The 19,103-nt window shown below is 50.7% G+C and overlaps 2 protein-coding genes across 4 annotated transcripts in view; one reads left to right on the forward strand and one right to left on the reverse strand.

Annotated features, from left to right (window-relative positions):
* The window catches only part of TMEM59L (transmembrane protein 59 like), a 35,905-nt gene extending 31,486 nt beyond the window's left edge, over window positions 1-4,419 (forward strand). For 2 of the 3 annotated variants that reach the window (XM_083421788.1, XM_083421786.1), the window contains exons 7-8: window positions 1,161-1,359; window positions 2,549-4,419. In XM_083421788.1, the coding sequence (XP_083277914.1) occupies window positions 1,161-1,359; window positions 2,549-2,707 (358 nt within the window). In that variant the 3' untranslated portion in view covers window positions 2,708-4,419. The remainder of the gene's footprint in view (window positions 1-1,160; window positions 1,360-2,548) is intronic. The other variant, XM_083421787.1, reaches the window with a different exon arrangement.
* Window positions 4,420-5,384: 965 nt separating this feature from the next.
* SCAMP4 (secretory carrier membrane protein 4) lies at window positions 5,385-18,395 on the reverse strand. Its single transcript, XM_083421941.1, has 6 exons — window positions 18,247-18,395; window positions 16,361-16,489; window positions 14,193-14,349; window positions 12,573-12,674; window positions 11,447-11,564; window positions 5,385-9,769 (listed from the first exon to the last, which is right to left on the reverse strand). Exons 1-6 carry the CDS (start codon window positions 18,251-18,253, stop codon window positions 9,593-9,595), a joined length of 690 nt encoding a protein of 229 aa, XP_083278067.1. The 5' UTR covers window positions 18,254-18,395; the 3' UTR covers window positions 5,385-9,592.
* Between the last annotated feature and the right edge of the window lie 708 nt (window positions 18,396-19,103).

Below are 19,103 nucleotides of genomic sequence, written 5' to 3' on the forward strand. Positions count from 1 at the left end.
TCCTGCCAACCTAGCAGTTCGAAAGCACGTCAAAGTGCAAGTAGATAAATAGGTACCGCTCCGGCGGGAAGGTAAACGGCGTTTCCGTGCGCTGCTCTGGTTCGCCAGAAGCGGCTTAGTCATGCTGGCCACATGACCCGGAAGCTGTACGCCGGCTCCCTCGGCCAATAAAGCAAGATGAGCACCGCAACCCCAGAGTCGGTCATGACTGGACCTAATGGTCAGGGGTCCCTTTACCTTTAGGGACACGGGTGGCGCTGTGGGTTAAACCCCAGAGCCTAGGACTTGCCGATCAGAAGGTCGGTGGTTCAAATCCCCACAATGACGGGGTGAGCTAGTTGCTCGGTCCCTGCTCTTGCCAACCTAGCAGTTCGAAAGCACATCAAAGTGCAAGTAGATAAATAGGTACCGCTCCAGCGGGAAGGTAAACAGGTTTTCCGTGCGCTGCTCTGGTTTGCCAGAAGCGGCCTAGTCCTGCTGGCCACATGACCTGGAAGCTGTACGCCGGCCTTCTCGGCCAGTAAAGCGAGATGAGCGCCGCAACCCTAGAGTTGGCCACGACTGGACCTAATGGTCAGGGGTCCCTTTACCTTTACCCTATATGCACTTCATTATTATTATTATTCTTTCCCGCTACTTGTCAAAAGAAATTTTCATTTTTATAATTTCCTTACACTTCTAAATCTGTCAGGAGCATTGCACGGCCGCAGTACTTTTTAAGATATTCTTTGAATATTATCCAATCTTTACTAACTTTCTGGTTTGGTTTCCCTCTTATTGTCCCAGTCGTTTTCGCAAGTTCTAAATATTCGCTTGCCAATCATTTTTTTATAGTGGGAATTCTATCACCTCCCCAATTTCCAGCTTTTAAAATCCCAGCCGCTGTGGTTGCCTACACGAAAAGGGTTCTTTTTCCGTATTCACTGGAAATTGTATTGTAACAAACCTTTGAGGGGCGGGGCCAGAGGCGAGGAGGCGGGGCCAGCTGGGAAAGTGGGCGGGGTGCAGATGGCGGAGGGGCGGAGCTCCCACGGAAGGGATGCTCACCTGGCCAGACTCACCTGTTCCCCTCTTCCACGTTGTTGACGGTCCTTTCCCCCCACCCTTTCCCCACCCGCCGCCGCCGGCCCCCCCTCCCCGTTTCCCTCTCCCCCCACCAGCCAGTTCGAAGCGTCCGCCCCCTCCATGGCCGGCCATAATCTCGTCGTCTCTCTCTGGCGGGGGGCCTCTGGGTGTTTCAGACGTTCAGGGCTGCCGCGATGGATCTTGGCCGCTTGTCTCTTCCTCTCCATCATGGTGATGTTGTGGCTCAGCTGCGCGAGTTTGGTGACCGCTCCGGATCAGCACGTCAAGACGCAGGTAGGGCTTGGGGGCACAGCCCCACGCTGCATCCAAATTCTTCCCTAGGCACTCACAGCTGTCCATGGAGGCGCAGGTCAATTCTGTGTCCAGGGCAGCTCCATCTGGTACGCAGGATGAGACCCTCCCTGCCCACAGACTGTGCGTTGCTCTGGTTCGCCAGAAGCAGCTTAGTCCTGCTGGCCGCATGACCCGGAAGCTGTATGCCGGCTCCCTCGGCCACTAAAGCGAGATGAGCGCCGCAACCCCAGAGTCCGTCACGACTGGACCTAACGGTCAGGGGTCCCTTTACCTTTACCTAGACTTTTAAACACAACCCCTAAAACAGCAATTGAACATGAATTTTGGTATCTAACGAGACCATTGATCCATAAAAATGAAAGCAATAAACAATGTACTGCAGTCACACACTCCAATCATCAGTAGCTGGATTGGGTTCCACACTGTCACAAAAACAAAACAAAAAGAGCCACAAAATCAAAAACGCAAACTAAATAGCAAAAACAGACAGACCTCAGAGTGACACTCAAATCGGAAGTGTAACACTCAAAACGGAGCACGTTCGGCTTCCAAAAAGGGTTCACAAACCAGAACACTTCCTTCCGGGTTTGCAGTGTTTGGGTTCCAAATTGTTTGAGTCCTGAGGCGTTTGAGAACCAAGGCACTGCTGTAACGGTTCCTTTTCAACAACCGGTGTGTGCATTTTATAAAATACGATAAATAAAACGAAATAACCATGGCCCTCAAAGTGAAGTTGGTTTTGCTCCAAGTCGAACTCCCCGTGGCGTTAGCAAAATACAGTGGTGCCCCGCAAGACGAATGCCTCGCAAGACGGAAAACCCGCTAGACGAAAGGGTTTTCCGTTTTTCAATGCGCTTCGCAGGACGAATTTCCCTATGGGCTTGCTTCGCAAGACGAAAATGTCTTGAGATTTTTTTTCCGCTCCCCACCCCCTTTTTCTAAGCCGCTAATAGCCTTTTAGCAGCTAATCCGCTAATCCTTTAATAGCCTTTAATAGCCGCTAAACCACTAATAGCGCTAATCCGCTAATAGGGTTGCTTCGCAAGACGGAAAAACCGCTAGACGAAGAGACTCGCGGGACGAATTAATTTCGTCTTGCGAGGCACCACTGTATTCTTTCGAAGGAAAACAAACGGGCAAATCTTCTTTCTCTCCTCTTTCCCCTCAGCCCCTGAGCATCAACGGGGACAAAGAATACCTCGAAGACCTGGATAGCACCCTTCCATATTCCCTCCGGCCGGTAATCGCCGTCGCTATCTGCCCGGCGGAGAACGAGGAAGCGGCGCTGCTGCCCGTCAAAGTGGATTTAGACAAGACCGCCCTCTAAGGACGACCCCTGCCCCTTATCCCACCTTGAACCCCTCCACCACCAACCTCCCCTTGTACCCCCTCCAACACCCCAGATTTCCTCCTGTTTTCCATCCAGCCCCTCGCCGCAACACCACCCTTTCCGACATCACCTGGTCTCTCGCCCAGGTTTCTTGAACTCGGTACCTTACTGGCAGAGGCGAAGGCAGGGCCTCATATTTTTTAGCAGTGACGTCTTGCGGGTTGGGAAGGGGCAGGCGGTCGTGGTTTTCGAAAACCGCCGCGTAGATTTGAAATCAACTCGCCGTTCTCTGGGGAGTAGGCAGAGTTCGGCCTGCTTCGGCCCTGGGTTCAAATCAATGTGCCTCTGACATGGGGGACAAGAACGCACATCCCTGCCTGGAACTCGCTGCGAGGCAGCGTAGACGATGCCGAACTAGGCAGGCGATTCGGCTCAGTATTAAGGCAGCGTTCCTGCTCAAGTTCGGAAGAAGAGAGGACCAAAACCTCTCAGCGACTCAAAAGTCCAGAAGGTCCCGAGTTCAGGTCTCGACATCTCCCAACAAGGCCTGGGTGCAAACGTCCCTTTCATACCATTCAGAACCTGTGTTGTTTTTGGTGGTGCCCGGTTTTTGTTCCGTTTTGCACTGATGTCCGCCGGGGGGGGGTCCCCATCTCCTACGCCCCTCCCGGCACGCAACCCGTGACCCCCTGGCACTTAAGGGGGGGGCCACACGCCAGCTTTGATCGCTTGTACATTTCGCCTAACGCTCGTTTCTCTTGTACAGAGGTTTAACTTATTTCCCGACTCCTTCAGTCTCTTTCTCCCGCCCTTGCCGTCCGTAACTTCTGAAGCGATGAGACTCTTTAAAAAACACGCCCCAAAATATCAGGTGTGGAAGGCAGTCAGCCAGGGGGCGGATATATAATTTGGGGTCGTTTTGCTATCAGTATCCATCCCAGCTTCCGCAACGGGCTCACCCTGTGTGTAAAAAAAGCTGAGCTGCCATTTGTACAATCTTCTCAACTGAATAAAGCTGTTTTTCCCCCAAACCTCCCAGTCTCCTCCGCTCACCGCCGTCCATTTTTTGGGCATCGAAAAATAGCAAGACACCAGTGGATCTGAGCTAAGCGCCCGCACCTGTCTATCTTAACCTTATATATCTCTTTTCGTCTGTCCTGGAAGTGTTGCAAGAGGAATGGTTTGTTCTTAAGTTGTTTCCCCCCTGTTTGATAATGATAACAAAAATCAGGTTGGGGTCCAAGGTGCAGAAGATGTTGGGACACGTAATAATAAGGATAATAATTTTGTTATCTGTTACCCTGCCAGCCTGGCTGGGCTGCCCCAGACCCTTTTTAATCCGAAAGCGGAAGTGCAGTTTTTGTTTGTTAGAAACAACCCAGAAGCCCAAAGCTGTGGGGTATTTTTGGGGAGAGAGGATGGGGTTAGGAGTACAGGTATAGGGAACAACAGGATTTCCGTTGTTGGGTCTTCAGCTCCAATCACTCCTAGCTAGCACAACCGACGACGGAGGACGGTACCCCAGAAACATCTGAATTTCTAAAGGTTCCCCTTTATCTTCGGGGTAGGCCGCAGTCTTGCAAATACAAATCTGCTGGCCCAAAGAAAATAACCTTGGTTGTCGAATTGCACAAATTCTACCGGACCGACGCGCCCGTTTCAAACCTGCATATGTTTGCGTATGAATAAAGATGCTTTGGAAGAACGAAGCAGGCTCCCTGGTTTTTTAAAGCTGCCGGTCTGCGAATAGGCGCACAAATTCTGCTTGCTTTCCTCCTGACAACTGATGGGGAAAGCCGGAGCACAGGGTCGGGGGAAAACATCGCTTCGTAGAGTTCACAGCTGTCTCTCTGGCCTCTTTGTGTGTGTGTGTGTTGCAGGGGGGAACGTTTGGTGGCAAGAAGACGGCTTCTCTCATGGCGCGGAGAACGGAAAGGAAGTTTCTCACTTCGGTTGGAGAAAGCCGCTGTTTTCGTCTGCCACCCTGCTGCAAAATTCAGGCAGCAGCTGCTGGCGGCCAGCGAGGCATGGATGAAACGAGATCTTTTGGGCCAGCTGTGTCCAGCTGAATCTCAGCAGGTCAGCCAAGGACAACGCTCCTTTTTTGCTCTCCGGGCCTGGAAAGAGAGAGATAAAAAGTTCTATCTCTCTCTTGCCTGGAAAGAGAAGTTTTGCAGCAGAGCGTCGGAAGCCCTGCGTGGAGCCGTGTTAGAAAAATGTGCCGGTGATTAGGAACGCGGCATTCTAGGATAGGGGTGTTTTTGGAAACGAGAGCAGGGCAGAAGACTTAAATGTTCTGCAGATCAAAATCTTGATCTTTCCCTCCCACTATTCTAGGCTATGAGAGATTTTACTTTCTTGGGCTCCATGATCACTGCAGATGGTGACAGCAGCCACGAAATTAAAAGACGCCTGCTTCTTGGGAGGAAAGCAATGACGAACCTGGACAGCGTCTTAAAAAGCAGAGACATCACCTTGCCGACAAAGGTCCGTATAGTTCAAGCTCTGGTTTTCCCCGTAGTGATGTATGGAAGTGAGAGCTGGACCATCAAGAAGGCTGATCGCCGAAGAATGGATGCTTTTGAATTCTGGTGCTGGAGGAGACTCTTGAGAGTCCCGTGGACTGCAAGAAGATACAATTTAATCATCGCACAAAACACACAGAGGCTCTTCCTTTCCAGTAGGCAAACTTTTAATTCCGTTTTTATTTTTAAAGTCACCAAAAATCGCCCAACGAGATCATCCCGCGATGCAAAATAAAAAATCAACGTGACGGATAGAGAGTTGGTAGAGTTGAGACCCCACCCTCACTTACCCGCCCCTCCAAAGAAAGGCATCGGTTAGTTCCCTTGTGTAAACATGGTGTTACAAACGTATTTTCCTGTTTATTAAACAACAACAAAAAGAGAGTTATCGGTAGGTTATATTAAGACGACAACGGGAGACCGTACACTCTGCGTGGAGATCCAGTTTTTTGAGATTTAAGAAAAACAGATCGCACGTGGCTCCGGAGGTGGATCTGCGATGCTAGAAAAAAGGGTGGTTTTTCGTTTCGGGGGAGAGACAGAGATCTTGAACGTGGGGGGCATGGCATCGAAAAGACTACAATTCCCAGGGTTCCCTGGGGTCAAAAAAAAAGGGTGCAGGAGAAAGGGGAAAAACAGGCCAGTTTTGTGGCTCTCCTAGATTTCTAGGAAGTATTTGGCGGACGTTTGCCGCTTTGGCTTGGTAACGTAAAAAACCACACACACAACCACAACACCCCCGGTGCGCAGAACGTGGACCCCCCAAAAACCCAAGTCTCTCCTTCTAAGGAGTTCGCTAGGTTTGTTTCGTATAAATGGGGGGAGACTTCTCCCCCAAAATGAAACAGTAGAGTCCAGAAACTTGGCTTTACACTGGTGCAGTGAGATGGGAAAGCGATGTGGTTGGGTTTTTTTAAACATAATTCTGCAACCAAGCAGAATTGGAACCCGCCGCTTACAGCTCAGAGGTCGCTCAGCACCCCTATTTGCAAAGCGCTCCCCCCTCCCTGAAAGATTGGGGGGGCCACGATCCAGGCACTTTGCTGCCAACTTGGGGAGGTAGGCGACCGCTCCGTCAATTCCGCAGGCGTCTTATAAACACCCGGATGCTCCTTCGACCCCCCCCCCAAAAAAAAACACCCCATAGGAGAAAGGGGTTCAGGAGAAAGCAACAAGGGGGTTTGAAACGCCCGGCCTTTGGCATTTTTTGGGGGGGGGGGGTGGAGATGCAAAATAATCGTAATAATTGCCGGTGTTGATTTAAGGCAGCGGTTCTGATGTTGTCCGAAACATCTGGAGGGCCGAAGGTTTGGGGACGCCAGCTTTAGGGTATGGCAGGTGACGTCCGAGCGGTTCTCAACCTGTGGGTCCCCAGATGTTGTTGGACTACAACTCCCATCGTCCCTGAGCGCTGGCCTTGCTAGCTAGGGGTGATGGGAGTTGTAGTACAACAACATCTGGGGATGTTGAGAAGGGCTGGTTTGAGGAAACGGTGGCCGGGCTTGGAACGCCAGGAAGCGGGCAGGTGGGGGGACGGACGGACGACACACCTTAAGGGGTCTGAATCTGGGGGGCTCCCCACACCCCCCAAAAGTATTCCGTAGTGTGCGAGAGGAATGGCTCTGTTTGCAAGATATGTAGGAATGTCTCTATTTGAGAGGCAAAGTTGGGGGGGCGACGACTGCCGCCCTGGCCCCACGGTCAACGATGGAGCCCATCCTTATCTGGGGTGAGGAGGGGGACAGCCAGGTTCCTTGCCCCCAGTGCAAAACAGGCCGGGTTTGTGGACTCTTGAGCTGAGGGTCGCCGCCCCGTAAGGAGGTTTTCGGACCCCCGCGGCTTTCGGGTTGCCCGGTGCAAGATTTCGCCGCGAGAGAGGCGAGAAGTTCAGAGAGTAGTTACAAGACGTTGGTCCTTTCGAGTAAGAAGGGGAGGAACGCCCCCCCCTCTCCTCAGGTGTAAACAAAATCACACACCCCGTAGGAAATAAAATAAAAGCAAAATCAAGTTGCGACGGGAGGGTGTGTTTTTTTGCAATCTCCGGTAAGGCACATGTCGTTAAAAGACAGCTGACCCCAACGCTAAAGTCTGCGCTGGAAATTTAAGGCGGTTTCGCACTGCTCTAAGCAGTCCCCCCGAAACCACGACATCTTGGGAACTATAGTTTCCCCCAGGGTGGTGTTGTTAGGCAAGCCATAGTCCACTCGATGGGTGGTTTAATTATCTTGCCAAGGGAAATCGCTGGGGACTGGACGGAATCAGGGTCTCCTAAGCACACTGGGCGCCCCCGGGAAAACTACAGTTCCCGGGAGTCTTTAGGAGAAGCCAGGACTGCTTAAAGGGGGCACGATACTGCTCTGAATTTTTAGGGGGCCTTAAAGACCACCCCGCTTTTTAGCCCTGCCCCAATTCCGGCTCCGTCCCGTAAAAAAAGCTTTCACATTAGTAGTTTCCACCCAGCCGCGCCCCCCCATCGCTCTGGGTGTTTTGAGAAACCCACGTACCCCCCCCGGGAAATTTCCTGGTTAATGCATTCTAATTCCGCTCCTCAAAGGGGGAAGCAGAATAGCTAAGGCGAGACAAGGAAACGAACGGGCGCATTTTGATTCCGGCAAGGCGTGGGGAGGCGAAAATGAGCCCCCCCCCCAAACACACAATGCAGCTGTTTGCAAAATATAAAAACAGCATGCAAAATATAAAAACAGCACGACGACGCCACTTTGTAAACAGTTCGTGGCTTCCCCGAAAGTAATCCTGGGAGTTATAGTTCGCGAAGCGCGCCGGGAATTGTTCGGAGGTGCCTGCCTCCCCCCGCACCCAACTACCGTTCCCAAACTCCCCCTCTAAGAGGCGCCAACTGGCAAACTGTAGCTCCACAAAGAGAACGCAGAGAAGCAACCCCCGGCGGCCTCCGCAAGCTATAACTCCCGGGATTCTTTGGCGGGGGTGGAGGGGGAAAGCCATGGAGGTCTGAAGCGGTCCCACGGCGTTTTTAATGGACGGTGCGGATGGGGGAATAAAGGAGAGCAAAATTCTGGGGGGGAAACATACAGCGTTTGCTGGTTCCAAAATGAAATTTTCGACCGAGGGGTCCAGTTCTGTCTCGGTTATGCTGGGAGTCAAAGCCAAAAACCAGGTGGGTTTCCAAGAGGGAGTAAAGGCCGGAGAAGGCCCCCACCCCATAGGCACCGTCGCCCAGTCCTGTGGGGATCAAGGCTGCTGTGATATGTGGGTGGAAGTATGTTAAGTGCTGTTCAGAATTTGTGGGGCAGGCCCAGTTCACCCCACTGCTTCCTGCTTATAGCGTGGGTGTCTGGGGGTCGCAGCTGGCGGCCACGGGCCCGATTCAGCCCCAAAGTGGAAACTCGGAAGGCGAAGCTTTGCTGAGTTGAAATCTGCTGGGATGCGATCCACCAGAACCGAAGAGAGAAGCCCACTACCGTTTGGGGGTTCACAAACGGGGGGTGTTCCTTATCTAAGTTGGCATTTGGGATGGGAATGAGTAGCAAGGAAGCAGCGAAAAAACATACACAGCCCTAAACCGATCCAGACTTCCAAGAAAAACACCCTCTTTTCCCCCTGGAGTTAACATTTCAGTGTTTCCCCCGGTCACCCCAAAACAAATCCCTGCATGCAGAAACTGAGCACAGAGACAGATTCTGGTTTTCCACCTGCGGGGACTTCCTCGGTTTTTCGCGCTTCCCCCACAATGTTATCTTATGTTCTCTCTCATCGCTGCGGCCTCAAAGGAATGGCAGGCGACGGGCAAAGCCGTTCTTGGGCACATAACAAAAAAATAATTGTAATCAAAGGCTTCTTTCTCCTCCTCTCACAACTATTTGCATGAGCGAAGGCTCCCGAAAATGAGGCGAAAAATGCAAAACAGCCCGCAGGCGAAGAAGGTGGCGGTGATCCGTTGCTCTCTTAGGCGAAAGGTGGACCGCGAAGGCAGATTTTAGGAAGGTTTAAGGACGTGACTTTTCGCCCTGGGCCTGTGTCGTTCATCCATTGGCAAAAAAAGGAAAATGGACACAGGCAGAATAGAGGAATAAAAATGGCAGCTCACATCCCTCAAGAAAAACTAGTCAGACGTTGGCAAAAGCCACGCTTCTTGCAGTTCTAAACCAGCAAGCTCCTCCAAGTTCTTCTGCGGTCGCCAAAAAGGCAAAGATAACATTGAGATGATTTGAAACAAAAAGATAGATGGGGGGGAACCAGGGCAAAGACCGCGGACGCAGTGCGTGTTATTCTTCCGCCCAGAATTATTTTTAAAATCCACAAAAACTGCAAAAATTTGCACAGCGATCCGAAAAAACAAACGATCCGGGCGCAAGTCTGACGGGAGATGGCTTCGAACTCACGGCCACCTGCCTCCGGGAGGGTAGTTGGGGACGGTCGGGTACTCAGGGAGACTGTTCCCAGAGAAGTTGCTGAACTGAGCTTCCCGGCTCGGGGGGTCCCGCCATGACCCGGTCTGCCACTCGTCCTGAGCTTTCTGGAAGCTTCCGCCGCCGCCGCGGTACAGCCGGTGGACCTGGTTTCGGAGAGGGAGGGGAGTTTAAAAGGCGGGTCAAAACGGGAGCATCTCGAACTCAAAACCCCGCGGACAGCGCTTCCGGGAAGTGCCGAGAACTACGGAATATTCCCCGTTACCAGCTAAAAATAGCGCGCGCGATTGCACACATCACGGCTGTCAACGTTTCCCTTTTTTTAAGGGAAATTGTGGCACTGTGGGTTAAACCACAGAGCCTAGGGCTTGCCGATCAGAAGGTCGGCGGTTCGAATCCCCGCAATGACGGGGTGAGCTCCCGTTGCTCGGTCCCTGCTCCTGCCAACCTAGCAGTTCGAAAGCACGCCAGTACAAGTAGATAAATAGGTACCGCTCCGGTGGAAAGGTAAACGGTGTTTCTGGGCGCCGCTCTGGTTCGCCAGAAGCGGCTTAGTCCTGCTGGCCACATGACCGGAAGCAGTACACCGGCTCCCTCGGCCAGTAAAGCGAGATGAGTGCTGGAACCCCAGAGTCGGCCATGACTGGACCTAACGGTCAGGAGTCCCTTTACCCTTATTCTGAATAGGATTCCTCGCAAGAAAAGGGAAAAGTTGACAGCTATGGCACACACACACACACCCCCTTTTGTGCATGCCCCAACCCCAGTCAGACTCTAGTCGGTAAGACTTGAATTAAATCATATATATTTTTACAGAAAGACTCATCCTTGCTGGTATAAATCTTCACATTTACATGCAGGTGAAGGTTGTATTTTTGGAATAATACATTTTCAGAGCAGTTTTCACAGCTGTAACAAAAACTGCTGATTTGGTGGTCCTACTAGAAATACGTGGGATGCGGGTGGTGCTGTGGGTTAAACCACTGAGCCTCTTGGGCTTGCCGATCAGAAGGTCGGCAGTTCGAAACCCCGCAATGACGGGGTGAGCTCCCATTGCTCGGTCCCTGCTCCTGCCAACCTAGCAGTTCAAAAGCACGTCAAAGTGCAAGTAGATAAATAGGTACCGCTCCAGCGGGAAGGTAAATGGCGTTTCCGTGCGCTGCTCTCGTTCACCAGAAGCGGCTTAGTCCTGCTGGCCACATGATCCGGAAGCTGTATGCCGGCTCCCTCGGCCAGTAAAGCGAGATGAGCGCCGCAACCCCAGAGTCGGCCACGACTGGACCGAATGGTCAGGGGTCCCTTTACCTTTACTAAAAGGTACGCCTGCCCGTATGGGCCAGTCGTGTCCGACTCTAGGGTTGTGCGCCCATCTCACTTAAGAGGCCGGGGGCCAGCGCTGTCTGGAGACACTTCCAGGTCACGTGGCCAGCGTGACGAAGCTGCTCTGGCGAGCCGGCACCAGCGCAGCACATGGAAACACCGTTTACCTTCCCGCTATAAAGCGGTACCTATTTATCTACTTGCACTTAGGGGTGCTTTCGAACTGCTAGGTGGGCAGGAGCTGGGACCGAAAGACGGGAGCTCACCCCGTCGCGGGGATTCGAACCACCGACCATGCGATCGGCAAGCCCTAGGCGCTGAGGTTTTACCCACAGCGCCACCCGCGTCCCTTTACCTTTACTAGAAGTACGTAATTTACTATGAAATGATTGTGAGGTTCAACAAGTTAACTGTTTACATTTAGGCAACTTTTCTGCTCTACTTTATCGGAGGGAGAAAAAGAACCGTTTCCGTAACAGCAATTTAAACGAAACCTCGCTTACCCGCAGAAGGCAAACCAGCATCACCAGTGCTGAAAACGTAAACATGATCGCCGGGATGAGCATGATGACAGCAGCGCCAACGCTCGTGCCAAAGAACGTCACGGCCGCAAGCCAACCGCTGGAAGAGGAGAAAAGGGCACCCGGTCATTGCTGAATGGGGAAGCTTGCATTCTGGCGTAGACCTTCTCATAAAAGCTTCCTGGCTCTCATTTTCAGCAGTTCCCCGGAGACAAGGCCAAAGGCCTTCCTAGTCTAGCTCAGGTAGGTTGGTGTTTGAGACACGAGTGAGGAGCAGGGAAGCATCAAAAAAGCATATGCAGCCCCAAAGTCCTCAACCAATCAAGACTTCCAAGAAAAGCAGCCTCTTTCCTCCCCGGAGTCAACATTTCAGTGTTTCCCCTGGTCGCCCCGAAACAAATCCCTGCATGCAGAAATTGAGCAAAGAGAGAGATTCTGGTTTTCCACCTGCGGGGACTTCCTCCATTTTTAGCGCTTCCCCCACAACGTATCTTAAATTCTCTCTCACTGCTGCGGCCTCAAAGGAATGGCAGAGATCGAGAACGGGCAACGCCGTTCTTGGGCACGTAACAAAAAATAATAATAATAGTAATCAAAAGCTTCTTTCTCTCCGCTCACAACTATTTGCATGAGCGAAGGCTCCCGAAAATGATGCGAAAAACGGGGCAGACCTTCTCATAAAAGCTTCCTGGCTCTGATTTTCAGCAAGCAGAGCGGGAGTGTTAAGACATCAAACTGGTGCCATTTGCAAATCATTAAGTGGCGCAAATCTCATCCATGCCCAAACCTGCTTGGGCGTCCGTCTGTCTGTCCTACAGCCCCTGTCAGGCTCAACAAGGCTTGCTCCGGGCTAGAGGCCCATCGTAAGCCGTGAGATATTCTTCTTTCTGGTCTTGGAGGGAATATTATTTGTGATGTGTTAAGACGACGACGCAGAGAGCGAGCTGATCTATGGGGCCCTCTCGCCTAACCCAGAAGGACAGCTCCTTAAGATGTTCCAGAATGCGGCAGCTAGACTGGGGACTGGGAGCGGCTGCTGGGACTCGTCCGTCCGACTTCCAAAGCACAGCTGTGTATCCTCAATCTTTTCAGAAACGGATAAACTTACCACGCTCCCCAGCCGCCGATGCCGACAGCTTGAATGGTGGTCAGGACGAACTGGGCTCCGAAGACAAAGAAGAAAGCCATGAAGTTAAAAGAGCTGTCCGACCTGTGTGAGGAAAGAGAAAAGAGGGAGGATTCAGCGGAGGCCAGGAGTCCTCAAATGGATGAAAACACTGCAGAGAGGGCCTTCTCGGTGGTGGCGCCCGTCCTGTGGAACGCCTTCCCGCCAGATGTCAAGGAGATAACGACTGGACTTTTAGCAGACATCTGAAGGCAGCCCTGCTTAGAGAAGTTTTTTAATGTTGGATATTTTATTGTATTTTTAATAGTCTGTCGGGAGCTGCCCAGAGTGGCTGGGGAAGCCCAGCCAGGTGGGTGGGGTATAAAAAATAAAATTTCTTGTTGTTGGGTAGGGTATAAATAATAAAAAAATTGCCGTTGTTGTTGTTAAGAGTTTGATGTTTTATTGTGACTTCACAATTCGTTGGATATAAGAAAAAATAAGAACGGAAGCTAGCTAATAATTGGTTTATTAGGCTGTGAGTTTAGTTCGGCAGTAAGTTAGAATTAAGAGATCAGGGGAGGAGAAAATAAAGGTTTGGGAAGGGGAAAATAAGAGGAAAGAGAGGAAGGGAAGTCCTACGTTTTCCTCCACCACCACCCCCCAAATATGTAAGAATTTTGAAACATAATAAAAATGCAAATAGACAGAAATTTTAAAATTACCGTATTTTTTGCTCTATAAGACTCACTTTTCCCCTCCTAAAAAGTAAGGGGAAATCTGTGTGCGTCTTATGGAGCGAATGCAGGCTGCGCAGCTATCCCAGAAGCCAGAACAGCAAGAGGGATTGCTGCTTTCACTGCGCAGCCATCCCTCTTGCTGTTCTGGCTTCTGAGATTCAGAATATTTTTATTTCTTGTTTTCCTCCTCCAAAAACTAGGTGTGTCTTGTGGTCTGGTGCGTCTTATAGAGCGAAAAATACGGTAAACGTTCTCTCCGGTAGTTCAGAAAGGCTGCATCCTAGCCGGATGGGCGGGGTATAAATAATATAAAAGAATAATAAATATTATAATTTAAAGTTTGATGTTTTATTGCGGTTTCGTAAGGCAGCGAGTGCAGAAGACGCTGCTTCTGAACGCCGCAAGGAGAAGGGCAGCACTTGCGGAGCTAGATTTCTCCTTGCAGAGAGGTTTTTAAAAGACAACAAAAGGAGCCCACCCACAGGGCTCTTAGCAACATAAGGAGGTTGGAGGGACGCCGGTGGCGCTGTGGGTTAAACCACAGAGCCTAGGACTTGCCAACCAGAAGGTCGGCGGTTCGAATCCCCACGACGACGAGGTGAGCTCCCGTTGCTCGGTCCCTGCTCCTGCCAACCTAGCAGTTCGAAAGCACGTCAAAGTAGATAAATAGGTACCGCTCTGGCGGGAAGGTAAACGGCGTTTCCGTGCGCTGCTCTGGTTCGCCAGAAGCGCCTTAGTCCTGCTGGCCACATGACCCGGAAGCTGTACGCCGGCTCCCTCGGCCAGTAAAGCGAGATGAGCGCCGCAACCCCAGAGTCGGCCACGACTGGACCTAATGGTCAGGGGTCCCTTTACCTTAAATACCGATGGACGGGCAATTTACCTAAAGGCTTTGTAGACCGGCCGGAACCAGCAGACGTAACCACAGGGGCTGAAAGCAAGCAGCCAGAGGAGCGCCAAGCCGAAGTTGGCCCCAGAACCGCCGGCGATCCACCAGGCCAGGCAGGCGATGAGATTGACGCCCAAGGTGATGCAATAGACTGTAGAAGACGGGAGAGAGAAAAAAAGGGAAAGAAATGTCTTAAGGCGACAGAAATGGGTTTGGATAGCTCAGTTGGCTGGGCGTGGTGCTGATTTAACGCCACGGTTGCGGGTTCGATTCCCTTAAGGGACACAGCTGCAAATTCCTTTTTCTATTTTATATACAGTGGTACCTCGGGTTACATGCGCTTCAGGTTACAGACTCCGCTAACCCAGAAATAGTGCTTCAGGTTAAGAACTTTGCTTCAGGATGAGAACAGAAATCATGCTCTGGCGGCGTGGCAGCAGCAGGAGGCCCCATTAGCTAAAGTGGTGCTTCAGGTTAAGAACAGTTTCAGGTTAAGTACGGACCTCCAGAACGAATTAAGTACTTAACCCAAGGTACCACTGTATATATATAATTTTTATAGGTTTTTGCACATGTTTTCCAAACATAACATCCCATCTTATACAACATAACAAACCTTTGGCTATCACAGCCTAGGACTTCTGTCAACCTCGACTAATGAGTTTCCTGACTTTCTTTCTGATTTCGCATTTTATTTTAATACAGTGAGGGGGGTGGGAAAGTATTTGACCCCCTGCTAAATTTGCCCGTTTGCCCTCTGACAAAGAAATGACCAGTCCCTAATTTTAACGGCAGGTTTATTGCAGCTGTGAGAGACAGAATAACAACAGAGGGCCTTCTCGGTGGTGGCGCCCGCCCTGTGGAACGCCCTCCCTTCAGATGTGAACGAAATAAGCAGCTATCTTCTCTTTAAAAGACATCTGAAGGCAGCCCTATTCAGGGAAGTTTTAAATATTTCATGCGGTATTGTTTTTAACATTGGTTGGAAGCCGCCCAGAGTGGCTGGAGAAACTCAGTATAAATAATAAATTATTATTATAAATTATTATTAACAGGAAAACCCCCAGAAACCCAGAAGACAAAAGTCATGTAACTTTAATCGAAAACTACCTTTAGGTTGGAAGGATGGGTGGCAGCTAACAGACTGAGGTTGAATCCTGACAAGACAGAAGGACTGTTTTTGGGGGACAGGAGGTGGGCAGGTGTGGAGGACTCCCTGGTCCTGAATGGGGTAACTGTGCCCCTGAAAGACCAGGTGCGCAGCCTGGGAGTCATTCTGGACTCACAGCTGTCCATGGAGGCGCAGGTCAATTCTGTGTCCAGGGCAGCTCCATCTGGTACACAGGATGAGACCCTTCCTGCCTGCAGACTGTCTCTCCAGAGTGGTGCATGCTCTGGTTATCTCCTGCTTGGACTACTGCAATGCGCTCTCCGTGGGGCTGCCTTTGAAGGTGACCCGGAAACTGCAATTAATCCAGAATGCAGCAGCAAGACTGGTGACTGGGAGTGGCTGCCGGGACCACATAACACCGGTCTTGAAAGACCTACATTGGCTCCAGGGATGTTTCCGAGCACAATTCAAAGGGTTGGTGCTGACCTTGAAAGCCCTAAACAGCCTCGGTTCTGTATACCTGAAGGAGCATCTTCACCCCCATCGTCCGGCCCAGACACTGAGGTCCAGCGCCAAGGGCCTTCTGGCGGTTCCCTCCCTGCAAGAAGTGAGGTTACAGGGAACCAGGCAGAGGGCCTTCTTGGTGGTGGCGCCCGCCCTGTGGAATGCCCTCCCTTCAGATGTGAAGGAAATAAGCAGCTATCTTCTTTTTAAGAGACATCTGAAGGCAGTCCTGTTCAGGGAAGTTTTTAATATTTAATACTGTATTGTTTTTAACATTTGATTGGAAGCCGCCCAGAGTGGCTGGGGAAACTCAGCCAGATGGGCGGGGTATAAACAATAAATTATTATTATTATTATTATTATTATTATTATTATTATTATTATTATTATTCCCGACTGGTGACTGGGAGTGGCCGCTGGGACCACATAACACCCAATTTAAAAAATTTTAAATCCCAATTTAAATTTTTTAAAATCCCATTGATTTTTCATTGATTTTTATCCACCCCGAACTTCGTTCCCCACCCCCACCCCGAGGGAAACTTACAGATCCATAAGTGATAGATCCGTCTCACCAGCGTCTGGTGATCAATGGGAATCTCGTCGGCAAAGTTCTGGTAGAAGCACGGCTTCAGCGGGATGAATTTCGGAAGTGGAGGGAAGTTGTTGACTTTCTCTGGGAAAGGAACAAGAAAAATCAAAGTGGGGGAAAGAGGTTTGTGAAACGGCGCTTCCGCCGCCGGAAGGTTAAGCCGGCGACTCAAAAATCCCTGAAAACAGATAGGAGGAGCTGTCCATTACGGAACCGGTTCCGGAGACATGGTGAATCCTGCTCCTGCCAAGCTAGCAGTTCGAAAGCACATCAGAGTACAAGTAGATAAATAGGTACTGCTCCGGCGGGAAGGTCAACGGCGTTTCTGTGGCTGCTCTGGTTCGCCAGAAGCGGCTTAGTCCTGCTGGCCACATGACCCGGAAGCTGGACGCCGGCTCCCTCGGCCAATAAAGCGAGATGAGCGCCGCAACCCTGGAGTCGTTCACGACTGGACCTAATGGTCAGGGGTCACGGAAACGCCGTTTACCTTCCTGCCGGAGCGGTACCTATTGATCTACTTGCACTTGGACGTGCTTTCGAACTGCTAGGTTGGCAGGAGCAGGGACCGAGCAACGGGAGCTCACCCCGTCATTGCAGCGATTCGAACCACTGACCTTCTGATCGGCAAGTCCTAGGCTCTGTGATTTAACCGCTTTCGCCGCCGGAAAGTTAAGCCGGCGACTCAAAAATCCCTGAAAACAGATAGGAAGAGCTGTCCGTTACGGAACCGGTTCCGGAGACATGGTGACTCTGGCTACTCCCTAACTGATGGCAAGATTTACGCTCCCAATCTATTTCTTGGCACCACTTTATGTGCCTCCCCGTTCTACCTTTCAGTGCTTTATTACAGCTCTTCTCAAAGCTGCATTCTATGCTCTGTTTTATCGGACTAACAACCTCCGCCGTTAGGTTGCAGGAAGTCGCAGGAAAGGAAAAGCTGAGCTCTCTTCCAGCCCCCCCCCCCCCGAATGAGAGGCATTATGAATGAGTCTCTATAGCCTCACAGGGACGCGGGTGGTGCTTTGGTTTTGGAATGGACTTCCGTTAATGGATTAAGTTTGAGAACCAAGGTAGGAGACGTGTACATTTCAGCCCAGTGAACAGCAGGCCTTTTTGCACAATTCTCAAAACAAACACAAGTGCAACAGAGAAATGTAAAGTATTGCACTTGGGCAAAAAAAATGAGAGGCACAAATACAAGATGGGTGACACCTGGCTTGAGAGCAGTACATGTGAAAAGGATCTAGGAGTCTTGGTTGACCACAAACTTGACATGAGCCAACAGTGTGACACGGCAGCTAAAAAAGCCAATGCAATTCTGGGCTGCATCAATAGGAGTATAGCATCTAGATCAAGGGAAGTAATAGTGCCACTGTATTCTGCTCTGGTCAGACCTCACCTGGAGTACTGTGTCCAGTTCTGGGCACCACAGTTCAAGAAGGACACTGACAAACTGGAACGTGTCCAGAGGAGGGCAACCAAAATGGTCAAAGGCCTGGAAACGATGCCTTATGAGGAACGGCTAAGGGAGCTGGGCATGTTTAGCCTGGAGAAGAGGAGGTGAAGGGGTGATCTGATAGCCATGTTCAAATATAGAAAAGGATGTCACCTAGAGGAGGGAGAAAGGTTGTTTTCTGCTGCTCCAGAGAAGCGGACACGGAGCAATGGATCCAAACTTGTGGTCTCTTCCAACTCTATGATTCAATGATTCTAGGTATCAGAAGTGGCCTGAGAATCACAGGGTTGCACGAATAATATAGTCCAACCCCCTGAAATCGAACACTGTTTTTCAGACCGGCAGGGCGGAGAAGGCTCAAAACCGTTCCCGTGAATCTCGTTACCTGCCATTTTGTCCTTCGGGTGTTTCTCACGGGGCGGTTTTCAAAGTCTGAGTCGACCCTACGGGAGAAAAGACAAAAATTCTGAGCCTCAGCAGAACATTTCTCCTTTCTTCAGGGCAGAGGACGCCCATCTAAACGGAAAGCAAGTTAACTCGGCAAAGAAACAAAACAGCGAAGCAGCGTTTCATCGACCCCTGAACCGAATAAAGTGGTATCTCAGGTTACATACGCTTCAGGTTACAGACTCTGCTAAGCCAGAAATAGTGCTTCAGGTTAAGAAATTTGCTTCAGGATGTGAACAGAAATCGTGCTCCGGTGGTGTGGCAGCAGCAGGAGGCCCCGTTAGCTAAAGTGGCACTTCAGGTTAAGAACAGTTTCAGGTTAAGAACGGACCTCCGGAACGAATTAAGTACTTGACCCGAGGTACCACTGTACTTAGCCACACAGGTGATTTAAAGCAGGGGTCAGCAAACTTTTTCAGCAGGGGGCCGGTCCACTGTCCCTCAGACCTTGTGGGGGGTCGGACTATATTTGGGAGGGGAAGGAACGAATTCCTGTGCCCCACAAATAACCCAGAGATGCCTTTTAAATAAAATAAAACATTCTACTCACGTAATAACACACTGATTCCTGGACCGTCTGTGGGCCGGATTTAGAAGGCAATTAGGCTGGATCCGGCCCCCGGGCCTTGGTTTGCCTACCCTTGATTTAAAGTTAAGAAATATCACACAATTTTACAGTTCGGAGGAACCCCAAAGCTCATCCAGACCAACCCCGTACAATGCAGGAATCTCGACTGAAGCATCCATGACAGATGACTGTCCAACCGCTGCCTTCCGTCTCACAGACTAACAGCT

This window comes from Podarcis tiliguerta, assembly GCF_965153285.1.
Source record: "Podarcis tiliguerta genome assembly, chromosome: 18".
NCBI lineage: Eukaryota > Metazoa > Chordata > Lepidosauria > Squamata > Lacertidae > Podarcis > Podarcis tiliguerta.

Coding starts and splice junctions, on each gene's coding strand:
- SCAMP4 (XM_083421941.1), bottom strand. Junction 14,350..16,360: donor GATCTATCACTTATGGATCT/GTAAGTTTCCCT, acceptor CGTCTTCTACAG/TCTATTGCATCACCTTGGGC. Junction 11,565..12,572: donor ATCGGCGGCTGGGGAGCGTG/GTAAGTTTATCC, acceptor CTCCTCTTCCAG/CGGTTGGCTTGCGGCCGTGA.